Source organism: Cololabis saira, chromosome 8 (genome assembly GCF_033807715.1).
Source record: "Cololabis saira isolate AMF1-May2022 chromosome 8, fColSai1.1, whole genome shotgun sequence".
Classification (NCBI taxonomy): Eukaryota; Metazoa; Chordata; class Actinopteri; order Beloniformes; family Belonidae; genus Cololabis; species Cololabis saira.
In genome coordinates this window covers 28780961-28804601 of record NC_084594.1, presented here as the reverse complement: position 1 = coordinate 28804601, position 23641 = coordinate 28780961, and the positions used below count along the sequence as shown (strand labels likewise).

At 39.6% G+C, this 23641-nt stretch overlaps 1 protein-coding gene across 1 annotated transcript; it reads left to right on the top strand.

Annotated features, from left to right (window-relative positions):
• The first annotated feature begins 4476 nt into the window (after positions 1-4476).
• si:ch211-157b11.8 (fibroleukin) lies at positions 4477-9540 on the top strand. Its single transcript, XM_061727622.1, has 6 exons — positions 4477-4978; positions 6450-6645; positions 6973-7050; positions 7129-7241; positions 7361-7623; positions 8529-9540. The coding sequence occupies exons 1-6, from the start codon at positions 4715-4717 to the stop codon at positions 8869-8871; spliced, it is 1257 nt and encodes a 418-aa protein (XP_061583606.1). The 5' UTR covers positions 4477-4714; the 3' UTR covers positions 8872-9540.
• The last annotated feature ends 14101 nt before the right edge of the window (positions 9541-23641 follow it).

The following is a 23641-nucleotide window of genomic DNA, read 5'->3' as shown; positions in this document are numbered from 1 at the left end:
ATGATTCCCTGTGCAGTATTTTTTGGCGAGCCTTTACCAATTTATGGCATGGTATGAGTTGCATATCGGCAAAAAATTAAAAATTAAAATCATGTTGGTGTCCCCCCAATCCTGACATCGGATCTGCACCCCTGCTCTCACCCAACCAATACCTGGTGACAAACAAGTTAAAAAAAAATAATTTAAGTTAATTCATAAATTCTATCCTACAAATGATCACATTGTAAAAAGATTCAAAAGAAATATCGATTCAAAATGTACTTTTTGTTCTGCAAATTCGGAAACAATGACTCACTTATTCTGGCTGTGCCCCATTGTTCAAACTTTTTGGAGTGATATGTGTAATTTTGTGTCTGAAAGCATTGAAACTGATTTCAAATTATTTTGGAAGGATGTGTTGTTTGGTGTTTTTGACCATGTAATAGGGGTGTAACAATATATCGTGCCACAAAATTTCGTGATACAAAAACGTCACAAAACGTGTCGTGGAGGTGAAAAAGTGTATCGCGATATTGGAATATTAATATTAATCTATTGTGTTGACTAGTAACGCGCATCCGAAAAAAGAAAAAAGTAAAATCATACATGAGAGAAACTATTCAGTTTGTGGCAAAATACTTTTATTGTATGAAACTGAAGATGCATAATGCAAACCTGACATTTACTTTTAGTTCAGTTTGTGGAAAATGGTTGGCCTGGCTTTCTCTTTATTTATTCTCTACCTAATATCGTATCGTATCGTTATCGTGACCTCAATATCGTGTATCGTACCGTATCGTGAGATTAGTGTATCGTTACACCCCTACCATGTAACGATTAGAACCAAGCCAAAAGAAACATTTATTATTAATTTGTTGATTATCCTTGCAAAATTCCATATCCACAAATCCAAATTCTTACACAAAAACCTTCTTTTTTTACTTTTCATTGTGAATTCAATCAGTATTTGGACTCTATTAAGTTTTCTACTAATTCAAAAGCAATCAAAACCATAAATGTATGTAAATGTTTTGGCTTTCTGTTATAATTTCATCCCCCCTGGCTGGTTATAATGGGTTGTGCTTTTTGTTTTGTTTTTTATTTGAGTTATACTCTTTATATGTTATAATTCAACTTGAAATTGCATAATGTGAAGATTTGTAATCATTGTACTTTTTGCAAATGTTAAATAAAAAAAAAATAAATAAAAAAATATAGCGTTAGAAATTCCGAATGCCAAAGTAAGAGCCTTGTTTCAGGATGGTTTAACTTCCATCCCACCAGCCACATTTTATTGGGTCAATTTCGTGACAGATATTGAGTGGGCAAAAGTTTGGTCGTTACCACAAAGATTCTTTCTAACAAATAAAGTCAAAGAGATCTCTTTTAAATTGATACACAAATTCTACCCTGCAAAACAATATTTATCAAAATTTAAGAATGATATAGATGTTAATTGTTCTTTTTGCCAAGGGCATCCTGAAACATATTCTCACTTATTCTGGTCATGTGAATTCACTTATACATTCTGGAGGGACTTCCACAAGTATATTGCTGATTCTGTCTTTTCTGATTTTCATCTTAAGATGAAAGAATATTATTTTTGGTTTTCATAATTTTAATCACAAAGATATGGATGCTTTCTTTTTTATAAATCTGTCTTTATTTTTAGCAAAGTTTCACATACATAAGTGCAAATTCATCCACAGAAAGCCTGAACTCCTTGTACGGTACTTAAAAAAGAACTTGAACAATTTATGAGGACGATCTACTCATCAAAAAACACAAAGGCACAAAAGACCATCGGCATCTGTAAATCGCTGAATTTGTTTACATGAAACCTACTCTCGCACATTATGCTGTTTTTCATCATCACATGCAGTTTTGGTGTTAAAAGCACTCACCTTTGATTAGATTGTCCTTTATTTCTCCCTCAATGGGGCAATTGGCTTTGTGCAGCAGCACTACACTCAACACACACTCAACACTTTATTATCTAGTTTCCACAGGATCTTTTATGCTGGCTTCTTATGTAATACGCAAATGTTCTCCTCATCAACAGTTTACTTGCAATCATCAAAATACGTCTACTTTCTATTAAATTGATCCATCAAAATCAATCTATTAAATTATCTATTTAGTTTCATCTTAGCTTTTGAATAACAATAGTAATTTTCTTACATAGGTTTTCCTAGTGATTTATATTGAGTATTGTGTTTGATGCAATAACAGAATGTTTCTTAAGACAAATAAAAAATATGATCTAATACACAGGTAATGCTCAATGATAGTTGTACTTTAGATAACATTAATATTCAGACTAAGAAATACATTAAGTGCTAATACAATTCTGTCTTTAGTAGTATTACTAACTGGATTTTGATTTAATCAACAACAACAAAAACAATTATTTAATTACAAACAAAATAAAAAAACACCTTTATTTTGAAATTATACAATTGATTTAACTAACAAATCAATTAGTTAAATATACAGAAATGATGGGGGCGGGAACACAGTCCAGAACGCAGCTCCCGAGGCTCCAGCCTGCAAACATGCACAAAAGAGAAAAAAGGGGGGCCGGCACAAGAAACTACAGGAACGATGGACAAAAATGATAGCTATGAGATATTTATAATAAATAAAATAATGGTAATGGAGAAGAGAGGCAGGGAAAAGGAGAGGAGAAGAAGGGTGAGAGGCACCGCCCAGCGGATCATGTCGGTGCCCCCCTGCAGTATAAGCCTATAGCAGTATATCTACCACGAAGCTATATTTGAGACTAACTATTATAGTCTTGTTCTATAGCTGCAACTATGACTACTGACTCTAACACACTAAAGTACCTTCAGTATGATGGTTCATTGTGGTTAATAATTGAGACTATACACCACCAGAGGTCAGTGTTGACTCATTTTATATGGATGAACAAGTGAACCAAAGGCCTGAACTTTCCACCACATTCACGTTTCTGACCTCTGAATAGCAGTGTAATATTTACAATGTGTTGAGAAAGTTTACAGTTCAAAAACAGGAAACACATCTGTTTCTGATGTACTTGTAAAACAGTACCTTTACACAAAAGTCATACAAATGTGGAGATGCAGATGTTCCTTACAGTCTGCCTCAGGTTAAGACATCCTTAGATCAAAGAAAAAGCAAAACCCAAAACAACAAATGCTGTGTACTGAGGTTAGACAGATCAGCATACCAGATTATTATTTTTTTTAATTTGTGTAATAAATGGATGATATGCACTGCACACCAAAAACAAAAAGGCTAACTTCAATTTATTAGAAATTTGGGGTTGATATAGAACTGATTTAACATATGTGGTCTTTGGCTTTTTGAAAATATATGAGAATGTGATTCTCATGTATACACACACATATGTATATATATACTTTACCATACTATACTATATTATACCATACTATACTATACTATACTATACTATACTATACTATACTATACTATACTATACTATACTATACTATACTATACTATACTATACTATACTATACTATACGTTATGGCACCATTTAAAATCCCTCCAGAAGGAACTGAAAATGAAATTGTGTGGGCCACATGATGAGAGAGCATGGGGAAAGTAAGTAAGAAAATAAGGAAGTTGCAATGAAATGGTGTAATTAATAAATAAAATAAATACATAAACAAAAAAGCAGTTTTACATGAGTTAGTTTTACAAAATAATGCTGGAATTTAGTTTACATGCTTTAGAAAATAAATGGAAAAAAGGCCAGTAAGGCAATTTTGCCAATAAAGGGAAGAAAAACAAAAACAAACAAAAACACTTACATGCTACACATCCAAAGAGCCTTCTCTAAATAGGTTAATGTATCTCATTAACTTAATGTATCCAAAATCTGGAATATTGAATCTTCAAACTCAAGAAACACCATAAAAAGATCCCATTGCTGTTTTCACGAGTGTGAGTGTTTGTCCTCCTCGTTACTGGGAGTGTGTCCCTGCAGAACCCTGATGGTTGTGATAACTCTGGTGTTTATAGAGCAGTTCCTGTCTTTTCACACCTGTAGAGAATGGAATCTTTATGGCTTCTTGGAACTCAGTTGGTAAATAAAAAAAAAAAAAAAACGGTAACACAAAAGCCATATAAGTAAAACACACTGGTTTTTCTAGAGCAAAGGAGTCAAACACATGAAATATCTGCTGGATTTGAATCTCGATGACCAAACTGAGAGGTGGTTAATATTAGCAATGAGAAGCAGAAAAAGATAAAAGTGTGTTCAATATATTTTTTTTATATATGTGTGGGTGTGTAAACATGTCTGTGTGTGGTTGTGTGGGAGTCTAGGACAGAGAATGAGATGGGTTCAGGAGATGGAGAGATGGTGTGTGTGTGGTGTGTGTGTGTGTTGGGGGTGGGTGCATTAGTCCATGTCAGACAGCAAAGAGTACCGCATTTATCTAGGAATCTGAGCCAAAGCCATCTTACTAACAGGGTGAGAAGGACAAAGAAGAGGACGAGGAGTGAGATGAACTAAGACAAAGAAAGAAGGGAAAATCAAGGTGTTGGCAGCCAAGGTGGACAAGGTCAACAATACGAACACCTAAAAAAGAAGAAAAAATTGGCAAACACTTTCCACCTGAAGAGGCCCTTCCTGGATATAAAGAAAAGTGAAAATAAAGCAACTGAGGATTCAGGCAGCGAGATCGGATCACCACTGAAGAGTTTGAAACAAAGCATTTTCCCATGATTCTCCTCAGTGCTCTCAGCATGCTTTCTTTGCTGTCACTGTATGTGGGAGCGCAGCTGTCCTCAGATGCATCTCCAGCCTGCATACAGCCACTGTGCAAGGACAGTCTAGTAGCTGCACCCATCCCAGCTGGGACAGGAGGAGGCGTGAGCACCACCTCCTGTGAGGGTCAAACTGGGACGAGTGCGTGCAGGATGCGGTTTTCGCTCCCGGCCATATCCAACGTTCAGAAAGTGGACCACAGAGAACTTCTCTTAAAGGTAAGCGCTATTGCTTCTAACCTAGTCCATCCTGAAGTCTTAAGCTGCAGAAAAATCAGGTTTATTTTTTTTTCATCTCACAATTGATGAATAATCATTTTAGAGAAAAAAAACATGGAAGCTGCTATTTAGCCAGTACTTTAAGTTTATGGTGTCTCCAAAGCAGCACTCAGCCTCTTTCCCGTGTATTCACATGTGCCACTGACAGTGCACAGTGTACTATCCTCACACAGGCCCAAGGTTTTTTTTCTCATGGGACTCTAAACTTGGCATCGCCTAACAGCCACGCAGCAATAACTGTCAGCAATCAAAGAAGAGATAAAATTAGCTGTGCTTTAAAAATGTCCCCATCATATGGTTGTGCTGAGCTCATGCAGCAACAGGTGTTTCAGGAACATGATCACAATGGGTGATGTAAGTGTGACAAACGAGATACAAAATTGACAGATTAATTGTTGCTACTGACAGACTCGTATGGTTGTTTCATATATACGTCTTACCAAGTGAAAAAGGCTTTCTTACGTGGGTTTAAAGAACGTTGCTCTGGGAGATGCATCCCTGGGAAATGTCATGGGAAGAGAGTTAATAATGGAGAAAATAAAGGTTTCTCCATGAGTGAAAGCAAATGAAAGGGGAGTAATGTTTGCAGAGACTTATAAGATACAGCATTATAACCACTCATCTCATCTTTGCAGATCTTTTTACAAGTTACCTTTTGGGGAGGGGGGGCCGTAGTTGTGCCAAGTTGTGCTGCAAATAAACAGAGACACTCTTGTCTGCACACTGTGTTGCACACCATTGTGCTCACGTTGATCATTTTGATTTAGTCGTGGTTGGTCACAACTGGGACAAAAGGAGGAAAAACTCAACACTATAGCACATTATCCACGAGAAAATGTTGTTCAAGAGTTGGCATCAGCACACAATAGCATGGCAGGAAAGCAGGCAGAACTAGCTGTACTAGAACATTTGTGTTACTTGTTTAAGACCTTTGGAGACAGAGAAATATAGCTTCCCCGGTTTAAAATATTTATTTTAGTTAGAATTGGTTCTAAAATGTCAAAGACTCGGCATTATTTGCATCCATGAATTTGGTTAATGATGTCTTTAAGCAGTCATGTGATGGACTGGCGACCTGTCCAGGTGAACCCCAGCCTTTCACCTGAAATTAGCTGGGATAAGCTCCAGCAGACCCCCATGACCCTGCAAAGGATAAAGTGGGTATAGAAAATGGATGCATGGATGTCTTTAAGCAAATAAATTGAAGCTATGTGCTTGGACACTTGTTAAGCTCATTTCAAGAGTAGATCAACACACAAAAACCAACGTTTTTAATCAGACAGGGTTCCCTCTGAAATGACATTTTCATGGTTAGTGGTCACAGAGTCCTCATTTCATATTAAACTTATTCCAGACATTCGTGTCCCCAACTGTCTTTGAGAGCCTGAGTATTGCTGGAACTGTCTTGCAGACTGGAGGAGTCAAAGAGCGCCTGGTTCAGCTGCAACACTGCATGCGCACTCTCCAGGAATCAGGGGGCCCCTGGAGTCATGGCAGCCAGGAGGACAACTCTCTAGGGTCCATCCTGGCTTTGATGGCAGCTGTTCTCACAGAGTGTGACCTCCACTGTCACAGCCAAACCCTTGGAGCGATGGCCAAGCGACTCCGTGAGTAGCACACATTTATAACTCCACCTCTGCAATGCGCAGACAACCAGGCACACACAAATGCCAATGCAGTCACTCCCCCACGCATTGTAAACAGAACCTCAACGAGGCCTGCGAAGTGGCAGTCATAGGTGAGTGCATAGGAATTTAACTGCACTGGGAGGCATGGCAAAAAACTGTGTGTACATGCACAAATAGACACACATGCTGCACGGCTTTGTGAAGAAGTTTTAAAGAGCTATTTATTGTACAACTCCTTTGTGTCAGCCACATTTATAGCCTATCCCTTTCTCTTATTGATAACCTGCTGTGTCTCTGGGTTCACAGAAAGTGCTGCAGTCGGTAGAGAAGGGGAAAAAGACCTTCTGCTTTTCCTCAAAAGTATCACACAGAATCCACCCACAGGTAAAGGCATCATGGGTAAACATTCGAGTTGTTGTTATTTAATAAACTGAATAAAAATGTCCTGTGTTTGGCTTTCAGTTGCCCCCATGGAGAGGTTACATCCTCAGGACTGTGCAGATATTTACAGGCTTGGGATCAAAGAGAACGGAATCTACACCATCCAGCCTAATCTGTACGGGCCGGCACTGGAGGTATTTGATATAGACCACAAAAAAAGCACACACTAACCCCCGCTTTCGTCGTCTTCTTTCGTACTTGTAGATCTGTGAAATCCAGCTTTCATCACATCATTATCTTTGCTTTGGCTCAGGCTAAATGTGACATGGAGACAGCGGGCGGCGGGTGGACGGTGATCCAGAGTCGGCAGGATGGTTCGGTGGACTTCAACAGGACCTGGCAGGAATACCGGGATGGGTTTGGCAGCCTCCAAGGAGAGCACTGGTTGGGTAATGCCGTGCTGCATACCCTCACATCTACCAGCCAACACCAACTCCGGATCGAGCTGGAGGACTGGCACCACCAGAAGCGCCAGGCTACCTACAACAATTTCAAAGTGGCCTCAGAGGCGCAGAGGTGAAGCACACTGCAGGAAAAACAACAGATGGTCAGAATTATGCTGAAGGTCTCGTGTTAGGAAGCCTGCTGTACCAAACACTCTCATTTCTGCATCAAACACAAACTTTAGACACTTTTATGCTAAGATAGAGAAATTTAGCAGCAGCAGAAATCTATCTACTCTGTTTTCTTTTAAATATAGTCCGCTTGTTCTTAAACTAGCAAACTCAATAAAAGCATACAAGATATTATTCAAAGCAAAGGTAATGGACACATATATAGAAACACAATAAGCAAACAAAGAAGAATGCACACATGCATGAGATAAAATGACAACTTAAATTGGTTTTGTCGTTTTCCTTAGCATCTTTTCACTTTCTGTTTTCAGAGTTATCATTATTATTATTATTATAATTATTATTATTATTATTATTATTATTATTACTATTATTATTTTGTTTAGACTTATGATACTTCATTTGTTCTTTTTGTATATTCTATTCTGTTAAAGGTGGGCAAGATAAACTTTATGCTTCAAGCCCAGACCTTTTCGGTCAAAATAATCACAATGTTGACCAAGGAAAAACCTGTGTTATCTTGTTTGTTGATTTTTATGTTTGTGATTGACCGAAATAAATATTAACTAACTAACTAACTAACTAACATCAAACACACAAGGTAATTCAGACGTGAAGGAAATTTGGTCGTTATAGATGAGGGCATTCTGCATTGTGTTGTACATTGAGATAATAGGTGAAGTGCATGATGGTGGCTAGTTTGCAGAACATGACAAACACTCAGCTCATGGGGGAAAAAAAGTTACACATTTCACTGGTTATCACAGCATCAACTGTTGGCAACTATGGAGTGAAAAAGCCACCTCTATGCTTCACTCACCAAACATTTGATGTTGTTTCCTGCAGGTATCGGCTGACAGCCCGGGAGTACTTTGGCAATGCAGGCAATGCACTGAGCTACAGTAAGCGTTACAACCACGACGGCAGATTTTTCAGCACTGCAGACCGAGACCATGACCGGTACAGCTCTGGAAACTGCGCTCAGTATTACGGTGCAGGCTGGTGGTTTGACGCGTGCCTGGCAGCAAACCTGAACGGACGCTACTACCATGGACGGTACACTGGGTTGACCAATGGTATCTACTGGGGCACATGGTACATCCTGACAGACGGAAGGATGGGAGAACGCTACTCCTTCAAGGAGGTGGAGATGAAGATCAGGCCCAGGAACTTTGCAGAAGGAAATTGAGGATCATGTGAAAAATTCACAGTGCAATAGTTACTGCAACACACTCCAGCAGTCTTGATAGGAGACACGCAGATGAAAACGTCTTGGATTGCTTTTGATAGATGCTTTAGTCATGTTATTATGTACAGTTCTATTTAGACCAGATTTCCACCACTTACCAATTATATACAGTTGGCAACTGATATATTAAAGAAAGAAAAACAAAAACCCAATTTTCTTTTGTTTTATAGTGGATAATTCAAGGATTTCCTCCGACATAACGAATGTAACAATATAACAATGGAACAGAAGCTAAAACTATTCTTTGTAGAAGTTGCAATGTGTTTAACAGAACCTTAACTGTATGTTAAAAACCTTATTCACCTCTGATCCCCATGGAAAAGCGTCAATCCGTGAAATTGAGTCCATATGAGGTAGGGCCTTATGAGGGAGGTCAAGATATTTTGGCTCTATTTTTTCGGGGGCAATCATGTCTTCAATCTTTATATATATAATCTAAGCTCATGATAGAATAGCCTTCACCAGGCTCAGTTCTGGTTCTGACGCTCCCTCTAACACTTTTGTTGATTCAGTAATATGAATACCTCCACTGCTGCTTCAGAGGTGCAACAACTTTGCCCCCAATTTCCACCTCTATATCCCACAATCTAAACGATAAGGAGAAATAAAGAATGCTTTTGTGACAAAAAACTAATCAAAGTGCTGCAATCATTGGGGAGGCCATGGTCTCAGGTAGAATCGCACTCCAGCCCCTCATCTTATAATACGCAACGCTGCATGAGTGTGTTTTGTGTCTGTGTGTCTGTGTGTGTCTGTGTGTCTGTGAATGACTGAAACACAAATACAATCTGAACTGCTTTGTAAAACCTTGGCGAGGTGAAAGGTGCTATGTAAGTACGAACCATTTATCATTTACACAGATTAACCCTGGTCTAAAACATTGGCATGCAGCTGGGTGAGCTTACCGGTAGTCTAAACACAAACCGTCTGCAACAGCTTATATGAATTATAAACCAGATGATGTCACAGATGACCAGCGGCCATCATGCGTCTGCATTCCTTTTTCCCAGTTAGAGTTGTTGCATACTCATTACACTGCAAAAGAAACAGACAGCTGTTGGAGATTGAAAAAAATAAAGAAACTTTTCAACCTTACCAGTTACAGCAATGTTCTGCCTCTATCAGCATTACAGTTTTTCTCAGTCGCTTTGGTACATTTCTCAGATCATCCTCGACATTTGCCAAACAGTAAGTGCATTTCTCAAAACAGTTCGTACAAATAGCAAAACACCATGGATTACCTGCAAAAGCCAGTCTCTTGCTCAAAATCCTTAGTTCATCTCTCAAAATTAAATATCTGTGTCAATGAACGTGTCAGTGCATCAGAATCACAAGTGCTTGTGTCATTGTGTACGGATAAGACAGTCAAATTGCTTAGTCTTTATCTCCCCTAGTCTTATGGCATTGTTTTGTACAACCATGGTGCAAATAGCCTCCTCCTGTTCAGGTGGGAAAAGGGGCCCTCTGCCACCCCTGTGAAGTTGTCTTGCAATCCTATGTGGAAAAAATATAGTAATGCAAAACACAAAATTGAGTAAGATAAAATGTCACTATATATAGTATACTTACTGTATATTGTAAAATGAAAGTAGAATACTGTCATATTGTATGAAGCATTACAGAAAGTATACAGTATTACAGTACAGTGCCTATTGTTAGATTACATACCTGTTCTGTCGACGAAAAGTCTGAACGATTGAGGACACAGTTGTTCTCCCAACATTTGGCTGCACCCTTCGACCTGCCTCGGCCATTGTAAGCCCATGATTGAGAACATGGTCTACAAGTGTAGCTCTTATCTCATCAGGAACGCGCATATGTCCTCGGCCTCTTCTGCCTCTTCCTCTGTTTTGCCTCCCAACTCCTCCGCCATGCAGCCTCACTCCTCTTCCTCTTCTTCTTCTCTCTGGCCGTTGACCCCGTCCAATTCCTTGTCCTTCCATTGTCAGACATTGTAACATTGTGTTGTGCTCCGGCTATATGTATACTTGCCAGCTGATAGTTCATGAGATGCACCTTTGAGCTATTTCAGAAAACTGGTTGATCATTGGTTGATCTAATGCTTGACATATTTCCCTTCATTACAGAAAGTCAAGATTCACCTGGGATCAATTTACCAATTCAGGCCAGATTTAGAAACAAAGTCTAATGGAAATGTATAGAAATATGCTGACATATTATGACAACTTGTTCAACCATTTTGCATGTAAAGACTTATGCGATGAACTAATGCCTAAATGTTGTGGGGGGTGAGACTATTCAACAGAGACCCATTATAATACATTTTGATCAACATGACATAAACAACTGATAATGTAGGAAACAGCAGAATTGTACATTATCATTTGCATGGATGACAAATTCATTTGCAACTTGTTCAAAGAAATTAGAAACTGCGTTTTTGATGTGCACAAGTGACACAATGATGTGAAGATTGAACAAGTAGTTTTGAGAATTTCAATTCTGATCTGAGAAATGTACCAAAGCGACTGAGAAAAACTGTAATATGATGCCAAACTAAAGCTCACAGTTTGACTCTAAATGTAGTGACCCCATTTTTGAAGAGACCATTTTTATTTTCTTATGACACACCGATGCTGGCCATTAGGGGTGTTGCTCTTGTTTTAATACTCCAAATCTGTCTTTCCAACCACCACCATTAAAATCAAAAACACACACATACACTCAGAAACACACGCAGCATCACTCGCTCTCCAGACCTGGCGTCAGGCCGGCGGTTTCCTTCATGACTGTGTTTCACAAATCCTTATCTGGGTGTTTAGAGCTGGAGTCTGAGCGGTGCCGTTTGTGTGAGTGTGGGTCTGACCGTGTTTGTAAAAAACTATTTTGGCAGTTCATGAGCCGTCAGTCTCTCTTGCATCTCTCTATGTCTAATATTAACATGTGAAGTGGCAGTAAAAGCCCTCTGATCTATCCAAACAGAGGCTCACAGACATGAAGGCATAACACACACACACACACACACACACACACACACACACACACACACACACACACACACACACACACACACACACACACACACACACACACACAACTGAGTGGATCTCTCAGCAGAGCAGGAGGCGCATGACGTGCTTGGCTTCATAAAAATAAATGGCCCCCACTGTGCACATGATGGCGTCTTAATTATTGTTCAGAAACCACAAGCTCCTCTTTTCTGCTTTGTGTTTTACACGTATGCGTGCATAAACACACACTCCCACAGTACACTGTGACTTTAAGCAATCAAGCTCAGTCACCCATGAAAGCCATTATAGAGATCAGCTTTCTCATTTTAATTTCACGTGCTTGCCTTTGTATGAGTGCAGCCTTGAATCTTTAGAAAAAAACAAGTTAAATCCAAAGAGTGCAAGTGTCCCACGTTGTGCCCTCTAGTGGCTCCTAGTCTAGCCACAGAGACCAAAATAAAACTTTGTTTTAACTGAAGAGAATGGGTCAAAACTGCGCTGGTTCAACCTATAAGACCAACTGAAGCTTTGGTCTTTGACAGATATTCTTGATATTTACAGAAAAATGATAGGAGCCCACTTGGCTACGTGACCTAAGTTTGTCATCAGCGAAGAGGAATCAGCAACAATCCCCTCATGACACTTTCTATTAGTCTTATCTAGCTTCATTCTTTCAATCACTAATTAGCTTTACATTATCTTCCTACCGTTTGAATTCTCACCTTCCTTTTGATTTAGTATACCCTGTACATTTTCCATCCTGTCCTCATATTCTCTTCTCATCATCCTCTCTCCATCTATCAGCCTCGCTGACAAGCGAGGAACAGAGGCCCAGGGTTGTGTCACCACAGTATCCTGGCACAGTGTCTGGAGTGGGGTGATAGTTGCGATGCTGTAAGAGTGTGAAGGGTACCAGCAGCGTGTTTCATCCCAGGGCCGGAAGCCTGGACTGGGGAACGGTTAGCCAGCACATCCTTTTGAGAAACACTGTGCTCCTCTGACAGAGGTCCCTGTGTCGTTCGTTACTGAGAGCCTGAAGAAAAACGTCTGATTGAAAGCAGAAGCCTAACTCATGTTGATGCTCTGGAGTTGACCTTTTCTGTTATATGTAGAAGGGAACCTCCAATCAGTACCATCTAACAAGACTAAAAACTACTAAATATGAATGCAAAGGATTCATGAAGGCATTCTGCACTGCTTCACAGAAGTGCTATGTAAAGATGAAGCTCTTCTTCAGTCACTCAAAGGACACTGTTCACAAATGCCAGTTAATCATGTCAACATGAGGTGGCAGTGTTGCTCAGTTGAAATCAGGAAAACAGCTTTCAACTTAATCCCCATTCTGAACAAAAGAGTAAGTAAACACAGACAGAACTGATGAAATAATAACAGATTTACAGGGTTTTAAAGCAAAAAAAAACCATCAAAGACAGTAACATGTCACACTTAAAGCCTGTTTATATGAACACTGATAAGTAAAGAGATACATGATGTTATCGTTTCATTGTTTTGTGATTCAGTAAAATATGATTTCTTTCAGTGGAGGTTAAGAATATTTTTCTTTTTTTTAGAAATAAGAAAAATATCAGTGAGACAAAAGGTTTGTAACTGTTCTGTTGTTAAAAAAATTAATTGGCATAATACATTCAAGCTGCAGTGACTCTTTTGAGCACTGGGGGCAATATAACTGAGGTTGGAGGTCAAAGGACAAAAAGTGTCCACAGAGGTACACATTGTGGAATTAAAGGCTGTGCATGTAAGAATGAAAGTTAGTTTTAATGTATAATGCTGGGAAAGTAAGCTTCAGGTTCAGTAGTCTGAAAACGATGAATAAAGATGTGACAGTGCGAAAGAGGCAGAAGGAGGTGATGAACATCGTGGCCTGCAATGGAGGAAACTTTTCATTCTTTAATCCGCTCTCATGGCGATAAGGGTGCATGCAGCGGCTGTCAAGGGCGAGGAGGGGAGGAAGACCAGGGGGTGGGGAGGAAGCAGGAGCCGCAGAGGTTTGAAAGGTGTGTGAGCGTGACAGGCCGTTAGGGGCTCCCCTTCCCTGACCACAGGACCACTGAGAGACAGCTTGTGCCTGCTTTTGATACTGGTCCTGCAGAAAAACCAGAGCAAGGCAGCGTTCCGTTTGAAACCGGAATTCAGCAGAACAAGTGTATCCTGATGTGGTGAGAAGCTGGGGTGAGATGGGGAGGGGAGGGAGGGAAGACACACAGGGCGTCATGTGGCAGGCCTCACTCTATTTCGTGTCTAAATCTGCGCATTACAGTGAATGCACCAGAGGCTTTGCTGTGTGAATGACACTGAATTTCCCTAAAATAAAGAAATACATTTATGTGATTATCACTCGGCTTACTGTATGTAGCGTGACATCTTTTTGAGCATTCACATGTCTGCAGAGGTTTCTATGACTTCTTCGTATGACACCTCTCTGAGTACTGAGTGCATATCATGCACATATTCATTTGTAATTCATGCTATTTGAATGTTGTGTGCAGATTCTGTCATAAGTCTAAACAAAGCTAACCAATGTCAGTCTGAGTTACCTTTGGAGTTCTTTTCTAACAAATCATAAAAAAAAAAGAATCCTTAAAAACGGCAACAATCTGCGTGAAAGTGATGCACAGAGGGCGTATTATTGATTTTCACACAGACGCAACCATATTTTGGCTTTTATTGAGACCAACAGTTTTTGATGGCAAGGATTTCCCAAGATGTTGGAAACATTTCCATGAGATTGTGCTCCATGTTGGCACGATTCCCTTTGAGGCCTTCACAGAAAATTGTGACAACATGGAGTGACATGTTGGAGATGGAGCCAAATCCCACTGCTCACTGAGAGCTTGCTTAAAAAAGAGAAAAATCTTTTGGATTCACTCATGCTGCCCCCTCTTAGGATGTCATTAAAAAAAAAAATTATGCAGATTTGTGTATATTTACCCTTTAAAAAAATCTCTGTCTGTAATGTGATTTGCATGAAACAGATGGTGCTGCATGTTCCCATAAAAAGGTGCATTATAATCTGAAAGGTGAGTTTAGATTGCAGCATATAACTCTGCAGATTTGGATCTTGCACTTTGCTTTGCTAACAGGAGCAGGGTCCATTTTTCTCTAACGATCACAAGTGGCTCAAAGCCATTTTCCAGCTATAATTATTTGTCTTCTCAAAGCATTTGGTGCAGCTGTTCCATTAAACTGTTATACAGAAGGTAAGGCAGAGCAAATAGGAAGAGCAAAGTTGAAAAGATGCTGATCAGACAGATATTATTTCTTAAATCAGAGGATTTTATAAATTCAAAATACCCCTTGACAGGGAAGCAGACAAGAAACCTCAGTTCATAATAATACCCATTCTTGTTAAACTACTAATCCAACAAATATGAAACCTGTGTTTGTGAAATTCTGAAACATAAGGAGAGTGAGTGGATATGTGTGTGTAGAGGAAGAGGTGAATTACAGTATGAAGGATGTGGTAAAGCAGTCCAATGGTCAGCTGTGTTTCTCTTCTCTGCTGTTTTTTGCACCTGCAGAGTTGTGGCAAAGTGACAAAAAAGATACCAAAATATTATATCTCTTATAACAGTATTATCTCCTGCTGGAACAGCATGAATTATTTGAAACGGCTTGACATTTAGCTTAGTTATGTTTTGTTTGTGGTTGCATATGTTGCATATTATATTGCATATGTTTGTCTGAAATACAACACTGGGTTAGCTCCAGAAAATGCGCTGAAGCAAAGTTGTGGACCAGTGGAAGAAAGTCATAAGAAACATTTTAAAATCACTGGCACTCAGACACAGAGACATGCTCATAATACATGACTATTAGCACGTTCATTTCAAATTTCATAAAAAGAGAAACTCTGTCTTTAGCATCTATACTTACAGATGCTCTTGTAAACTGCTGTAAAGTATCAAATCATTAAGTCTTCTCCTGGGAGATAAGCTGACTTGGGCCCAGATGTACAGTATTTAGAAAATGGCAGTTTTTACGGTTTTGTGTTCACACACTACCACGAGTGATTTGAAATGAAACAATCAAGATGTGATCAAAGTGTACATTTTTTAGAAAATTTAATTTGTTATCTGTCTTCAACGTGAACATCTATCAAACCTGTGTGTTTATGTATAAGTATGTATATTCATCTCATGACCTGCCACTCAGCTTCCAGAATTCTTTTAAGTTTTCCTCAGACATCCATTCATATCAGACACGACACTCAAAGGACTTTCACCTTCCTTTATGCCGGACTTCACACAATCAACGCACTTTAAAATACAGAGGACCGTCCCTATGGAACAATTTACCTACATCACTAAAATCAATATCTACACTGGCTTTGTTCAAGAAACACTTGAAAAAATCATTCTTTAGTTAAGATCAGAAACGTTTATGGAATTGTTAAATTGTACTTCTTTTCATGCAATTATCCTACATCTTCATCATTTTTCCTATCTTTCAATAATTCAGTATTGTTTTTCTTTTTCATACTAAATTGTCTTTTTCTGTTTTATATTATGCATTTCTATATCATGTTTTTGCTTTGAAGTCAGCTGCTGCTACTGCTGCTGTTACTGTTGTTGTTATTGTTGTTATGTTTGTTTTATAAAGGAGAGGCATTTTCATAAGCCTTTTTGGCTTCCACCTCTCCTGCACAATGTTTAATTTGACAACATTGTTTTTACTGTTTTTACAGGTTCTGTTTTATGTGCAAATAAACTATACTTACCCCAGTCATCTAAAAAAATTAGAAGTTTTACAGAAAAAAATTATCCGTGCCATCTCTTGGACTGAATTTAACTCACCTACTCGACATCTGTTTGCCCACTATGGTATTCTTCGACTCAAAGAATATAACTACTTTCATAATGCGTGTACAATATATCAGGTGGTCTCAGGTTTGAATCCCAGACTAACTCAACTCATCCCAATCTCCGTTCCCCAGCACACCCACAATACGAGACATAAACACATTATTATAGGGAAAAAACGTAAACTTGTGGGAACAAGTATGAGTGTTGTGTGTCGGGGACCACAGATTTGGAATGAGCTGAATGATAGCCTTAAAAAGTCACAGTCCATCTCCATATTTAAACGGCAGTTAAAGAACCAATTGTTAAGCTCATATACGTACACTCCGGGATCACAAAATGTTTCATGTTAAGTGTTTGTAATGTGATATGTTGCATGTAAGTGGTAGTCTAGTATAATGTGCATGTTGTTTTGTTGTGTTATGTGTGTATTAAGTGCAAGTGTATGTATGTATTCCTGCCTACTGTATGTATGTTCATTGGCTCCTACCATAAGCTTTTGATAGCTTCTCCAGGAGACCAATTCACATGTGTGAGTGTGAATAAAAATGAATAAAATAAATAAAATTCAAAAACTAAACTAAACTAAATTTTCCATCCATCCATCCATTTTCTATACCCAGTTTATCCTGTGCAGGGTCACAGGGGTCTGCTGGAGTCTATCCCAGCTCATTACAGGTGAGAGGCAGGGGTTCACCTGGACAGGTCGCCAGTCCATCGCAGAGCTGAATATAGAGACAGACAACCTGGTATACTCACAGTCACACCTATGGGCAATTTAGATTCATCAATGAACCTACTCTGCATGTTTTTGGACTGTGGGAGGAAGCCGGAGTACCCGGAGGGAACCCACGCAGGCACGGGGAGAACATGCAAACTCCACACAGAAAGACCCCTGGGCCAGGGAGTCGAACTAAGAGCATTCTTGCTGTGAGGCAACAGTGCTAACCACCAAGCCACCGGGCTGCTGTGTACATTTTCAGTTTTGATTTTGAAAGATTCAAAAATAATATTGCTTTCACCTTTTACGAATTGACAGATATTTTAAGAAAAGTATTTACCTTTACAGGGGCTTAAAAGGTTTTGGACACTTAAAAAAAAAAGTTATTTGGTTAGTTGCAGCTCTGGAGTTGGTGTTGGGTATTGATTTGACATTTGGCAGTTGTTTGACAGGAAATACCAGTTTGAAGTCCAAGGAGATCTCAATGGAAGTGAAGGCTAACAAATCCTACATAAATCTATGAAAGAAATTGAAAAAAAAAGCTTAGGTGCGGGCCAAAAAAGTTTGGCACGTCCCTGAAAAAGCTCACCTACGTCAAAGGCCAGCGTTATGGGATGGGCACGTACGGTGAAGAGAGAATGGGATCACTGGTGTTTAGCTTTTCTTACATTCAGGCAAATGTCGCAAAGGTTATGGACAGCATTTCATTACAGGTGTATACGGACCCCAAACTGTACATAGTACAAGACGCTTTTCAGCTGCTGAGGGCAAAAGTGAAGGCAGAAAGACCCATAAACAAGCAGCAGCTGAAGGTGCTGGTCATTTTACTTTTTAATTACTCTTTGAAATGGAATGTATCCGCACAAGTGTGAAAGATTTCCTCAGGGTTTAATGGAGTTCAGTGGCCTGGCTTACTCATGTAGACAAGTAAGAGTTTACTGCCGGATATCCTGGGTAGACTCACCTCTGCCTTTCAGGCTTCCAGAACATGGCATGGGACTTCTCAGGTGCGAAATTGCAATCTCAAAGTTCGGCTACAAATATTTGAATTGAAATTTGCTTATACAACATACACACCCTCAGACAGGAAATAGAAACTGCTTCGAAATGAAACAGAAAATATGCTGAATGCAACAGCAAGTTTTTGTGCTGCATTTTTTGTTTTTTGATTTCCATGAATCATGTCCACGTTATCTTTCCTTAGTCCTCCTTGTCTTATTTGGAATCATCTTCATGTCTGTTTCGCACTTGGGTTCTGTTGCACATCAGCATCTGCATCTTTCCTGCCAAGCACCAGTAAGCTAGTTAAATTTATTTGGGCTCTCACTTGTCTTGAGGAGGGTCATACCTATGTTCCCTCAATTACTCCATCCCTTGATGCTGATTGGTCCACAGTGTTTTCTCAGGTGACTGCTATTTGTGGAAGGGTTGGGGATTTAGTTAGGGTATCGAATCAGAGTTGGGGTATCAGGTTGGGTTTGCTTTAGGTTGTAAGAGCTGTCAGCAGTCAGCTGGCCAGCCGCGACCCCACCTTACCTGACACCCTGAACAGCTTCTTTGCTTCGCTTCGACACATCGAGCAGTACAGAAACTACACATTTACCCCGGCTAAAGGAGCAGCCCCTTGTCCTGCAGCAGCACCAGGTGACCTCCACCCTGAGGAGGATCAACACCCGAAAAGCCACAGGACCAGATAAGGTGTCAAGCTGGCAGGAGTGTTCCTGGACATCTTTACTGGTCCCTGCAGCTGGCAACGGTTCCTCAGTGCCTCAAGTCCTCCATCATCACACCGGTACAGAACTCATCCATCACCTGCCTGAATGATTACCAACCGATCACTCTGACCACGGTAGTCATGAAGTGCTTCGAGTGGATTCTTCTGAGGCACATTGGAGACATCATCCCTGCGGACCTGGACAGCCTTCAGTTCGCCTACAGTAGGAACTGGTCTACAGAGGATGTGGTCTCCATCACCCTGCACACAGTCTTGACCCACCTTCAGCATTCCAACACCTGTGCCAGGATGCTATTTGTCGACTTCAGCTCGGCTTTCAACACCGTCCTTCCAGACAAGCTGGCGCTGAAGCTACGTGAGGTGGGCCTGAATAGGCAAAGAGACAAAATAATTGGGTGAGAATCTGGGACATGACATCGTCTTCTCTGGTCCTCAACACAGGCACGCCGCAGGGCTGTGTGCTCAGCCCAGCCCTCTTCTGTCACAGGTGTAGTTTGTTGAGGACCCAAACGCAGGAGAGCAGGAGGCAGGAGTTTCAAAAAAGCAGGATTTATTTAGCAAAAACCAAACTAAAAGCACTGCAGAGCAGGATACAAAACAAGAACATGAACGTGGCTAAAAAAACCTGACGAGGAAAACATATATACACAGGGGATAACGAGACACAAGTGCAGACAATCAGGGCAGATTGGAAACAGGAGGGACAGAACTGAAACTCAAAAACTGGGGGGAAGTGTCAAACCCTGACATCTTCACTCTGTTCACACACAACTGCACTGCCATCCACCCCATCAACTCAGTCATGAAGTACACAGATGACACAACAGCAGTGGGTCTCATCTCTGACAACAACGAGACCGATCCAGCACCTCACTCAGTGGTGTTCAGCCAACAACCTGGTGCTGAACACAGAGAAGATCAAGGGGGTCATCGTGGATTTCAGGAGGTCCAGGAAGACGTATCACGCCCCCCTTCTCATAGGAGGGGAAGTGGTGGAGCGTGTGGACAACATCAAGTTCCTGGGCCTTCACATCTCATCTGACCTTTCTTGGTCCACATACACCTCCCACCTGGTGAAGAAGGCACAACAAAGACTATTCTTTGTCAGGAAGCTGAAACGTGCTGGACTGTCCTCTCGTCTGCTCACATGCACATTTTCATTCCATTTCAGAATATTATATTTTATTTTATTGTTGTATTTTCTTAATTTTCTTTGCAAACAAGAGCTGCAATGCCAATTTCACTGGACTTGTTCAGCGACAATAAAGACATCTAACATCTAACATAGACACACTCCCATCCTGAGCTTGAGTCCGAGCATGGGCCATGCTACAATACATGACACAACTATTCACACTTGGCGATCAAATCAGTCAATACATCTCCTTGATAGATCTAAACAACTGTGGAACAGCATTAATGATATACAGATGCTCAAAGATGTTTTTCTTCTTTGAATGTCTCCATCTTATTAACTAATCTCAATCATCTCCCATTAATATGACTTTGGAAATCTCCTGCCTTCACATTTTGCATCATTAGCAGCAAGTCTTTATTCAGTGAACTATCTTTACATCCACCTGATGAATTGAAGCATTTGTTGATGATTCTCAGAGTAAGTTTCTCACTCACTCTGGCAAACCCTGAATCTTCCTGGAGTTTCAACATAAGGTCAAAGTCTTAGTGACACCTGACACTGCTATCCTAAGACTCAGTCTTTTTATGTTACTTTAAATGAAATAGTGATATGCAAATATATTAGATATGTTAAACAACAGGACATGTTCACAGTTTACCACAAAGCACCCAGAAAAGTCACACACATGCACAACAGCACACTTCATACTTGCAATCTCTTCTAAAGTGATATTTTTAGAGTAAAGAGATGACTAAACTACATTTTTTCCCATATTACTGACCAGATGCCCAGTTCTGATCACTATAATATATAATAAATATAATATAATATATATAATATAATATAATAATACGCACGCACGCACGCACGCACGCACGCACGCACGCACGCACGCACGCACGCACACACACGCACACACACACAAAAGGTTTGTTTTGAATTTGACAACTCCAGTGAAACAGAGAGTGATTGGCAGGTGGTTACTGACAAGGTGTTGTAAACTCTCACTTCCTGCTGTTCTCTGGGAAGGAACTGAACTAGTGAACCTCTGACCTCTGATGACTCAGAAACAATCAGACTGCACACGGCGAGGAACGAGATCAAGAAGGGAGGTTTAAGTGATATAAACAATACAGAAGACAGCATGTTAAGTTTTCAGTAAGACATGCCGACATTATCGGTGAAGTTTATTGTAACGGACAAAAATAAAATCATAATAGCCCATTTCTGAATTTTGTATTGTTTATTTTTATCAAGCAATGCTAAAAGTAGTAGAGCATCTCAATGTGGACCCTCAACTATTGTAGCTGGAAAAGATGGGGCCATGCAGGCAACTTATATTTCTTTGTAACTTCTGGAAGCAAGAGAGGCCCAAATAAAACAGCCTGTTCCTAAAGAGTGCACACGGACTCCCAAAATGTCAATTTGACAGCTTCATTGGTGCTGCCATAGATTGTGCAAATCTCTGAACTCTGCAAAGATGCTCAACCTCGTTTCCGGTTTTATTGGCTCATTTGACGTTTGGATATTGCACGTGCCAGACGGCCACGGGTAAGTCAGAATGTTTTAAATGCAAACGGAAACAGGACAAATGAAACGAGGGAGCGGCTGTTTTTCCATGTAAATGGCTGCGTTAACAAAAACAATTCCTCTCCCCTAGGTGTCACTATTCACCTGCATATTCCATCAGGCAGCAAAGCGTCCAACATCTCTGAGTCCTACTAACGAAAGCGCTGAAAGTTTAGAGCAGAAAGCTTCCTCTTTCAGGGCTTTCACAAAGCTGCTGAGAGCAACTTTTACTGAGGTACCGAGAAAAGACTTGGATGACATCATGTTTCTGAATTCAGTACTGACTCGCCTATAGTGGTTGCAGACTAGTGACTGGTCTGTAAAAACAATAGAATCGAGAAAACAATTTAAATCAAATGAAATACAAGCAATTAAGTATTTTTTAATTATACATTAACCAAAATAATTATAATTAAACAAAAATTGTTTTTTTTAATCTATATAGTTTAAAAAATAAAATTGCAATGAGTTCAGCTTTTGTTTCATAGCAAAATTATTATGTAAAAGTTTACACTGAAACAAATTCACTTTGTGGTTGCATACAATTATTATGCTCATAGTAAAACAGGAACACAAATGCATTCTAGGTTTGTCACAGTACAGAAGATTGTGAGCCAATAAATTATTTAAAATATATCACCAAATATATAAAATTTAAATAAAAAAATGTGGAAAAGAACATTGTTCTCAGCTCTGGGGTGTCGGTAGGTGTGTGGCCCTCCAACAACTGCTATGCTGTGTTGCTTCTTCACAAAATTATTCCACCTGGCCCTCTAACCTTGTGTTATAATCCAGTTCTGTTCTTATACAATCCCTTAACAGTCATTATTTAACAGTCCTTCAGTCCACTAAAATATAATTGATTTTCTGAGTTTCCACTTTTAAACATTGGTCTTCACAGCACTAATCTTTCTTCTTCATCCCTTTATTTCTATGCGGTTTGAAACAGCAGCCCAGATTGTGTTTATTATGGCTGAATCTAACGAAGGCAGAACAGTCAGTGAGTTAGATGTCAGATACACAGCAAGTCCAAATACATCATACAGGCCCATTTACAACATTATGGTGGCGGCAGTTAACGACCATGACAAAAACGTTAATATTTATTTAATTGATCAAAGCTGAAGGTATATTACCTTTGAGAATTTTGAAACAAATGTGTCTCTAAGGATCATTTTGGTATGTTATATTGTTCCAAGTTCACCAGTGCCGCAAACTGCATTTTTCCTACAGTACATATCTTGTAAACGTCATCTTGATTTACCTTTTTCTATCATTTTAGTCTTCTTGAATATACAATTTAAAGGGTTCATTATTATTTTTATCTTTGAAAAATAATAACAAAGTAAACAAAAAAATTTTGACCGATTTAACTCAGACTCAGAGGTGCTTTTTAGTAATTCAAGTGTGAGAAAAATAGTTTTTACTCTTCCAAATAAAGTCCTAAACGGACACTCTCTCGTTTTTAAGAGAGGGTGTCTGTCCTTACTCCTTTCACCTTATATGATGGTTCATGGATACAGTTATTGGACTACACCATCTCAGTTAATGCCATATCTTTGAATCTGTACAGCGAGAACAAATGTAGCACACCCCTGCATACCAGTGAAGAGCTGTTTTATCGTATGAACTTCATTTTTGCTCCTGATTTAAGACAAGGCAATGCTTGGGTCACAGGAAAGAATTTATATGAAGGACTGTGATTGCATGGAGATAATGCATATGCCAAAGAGAGAGAGAGAGAAACAGTTTTAT

What these genes read in the sequence shown, in the direction of transcription:
- si:ch211-157b11.8 (XM_061727622.1), top strand. Translation starts at nt 4,715, where the DNA reads ATGATTCTCCTCAGTGCTCTCAGCATGCTTTCTTTGCTGTCACTGTAT. An exon ending in ACAGAGAACTTCTCTTAAAG is followed by an intron (nt 4,979 to 6,449) that starts GTAAGCGCTATT and finishes ACTGTCTTGCAG; the next exon opens with ACTGGAGGAGTCAAAGAGCG. An exon ending in GTGGCCTCAGAGGCGCAGAG is followed by an intron (nt 7,624 to 8,528) that starts GTGAAGCACACT and finishes TGTTTCCTGCAG; the next exon opens with GTATCGGCTGACAGCCCGGG.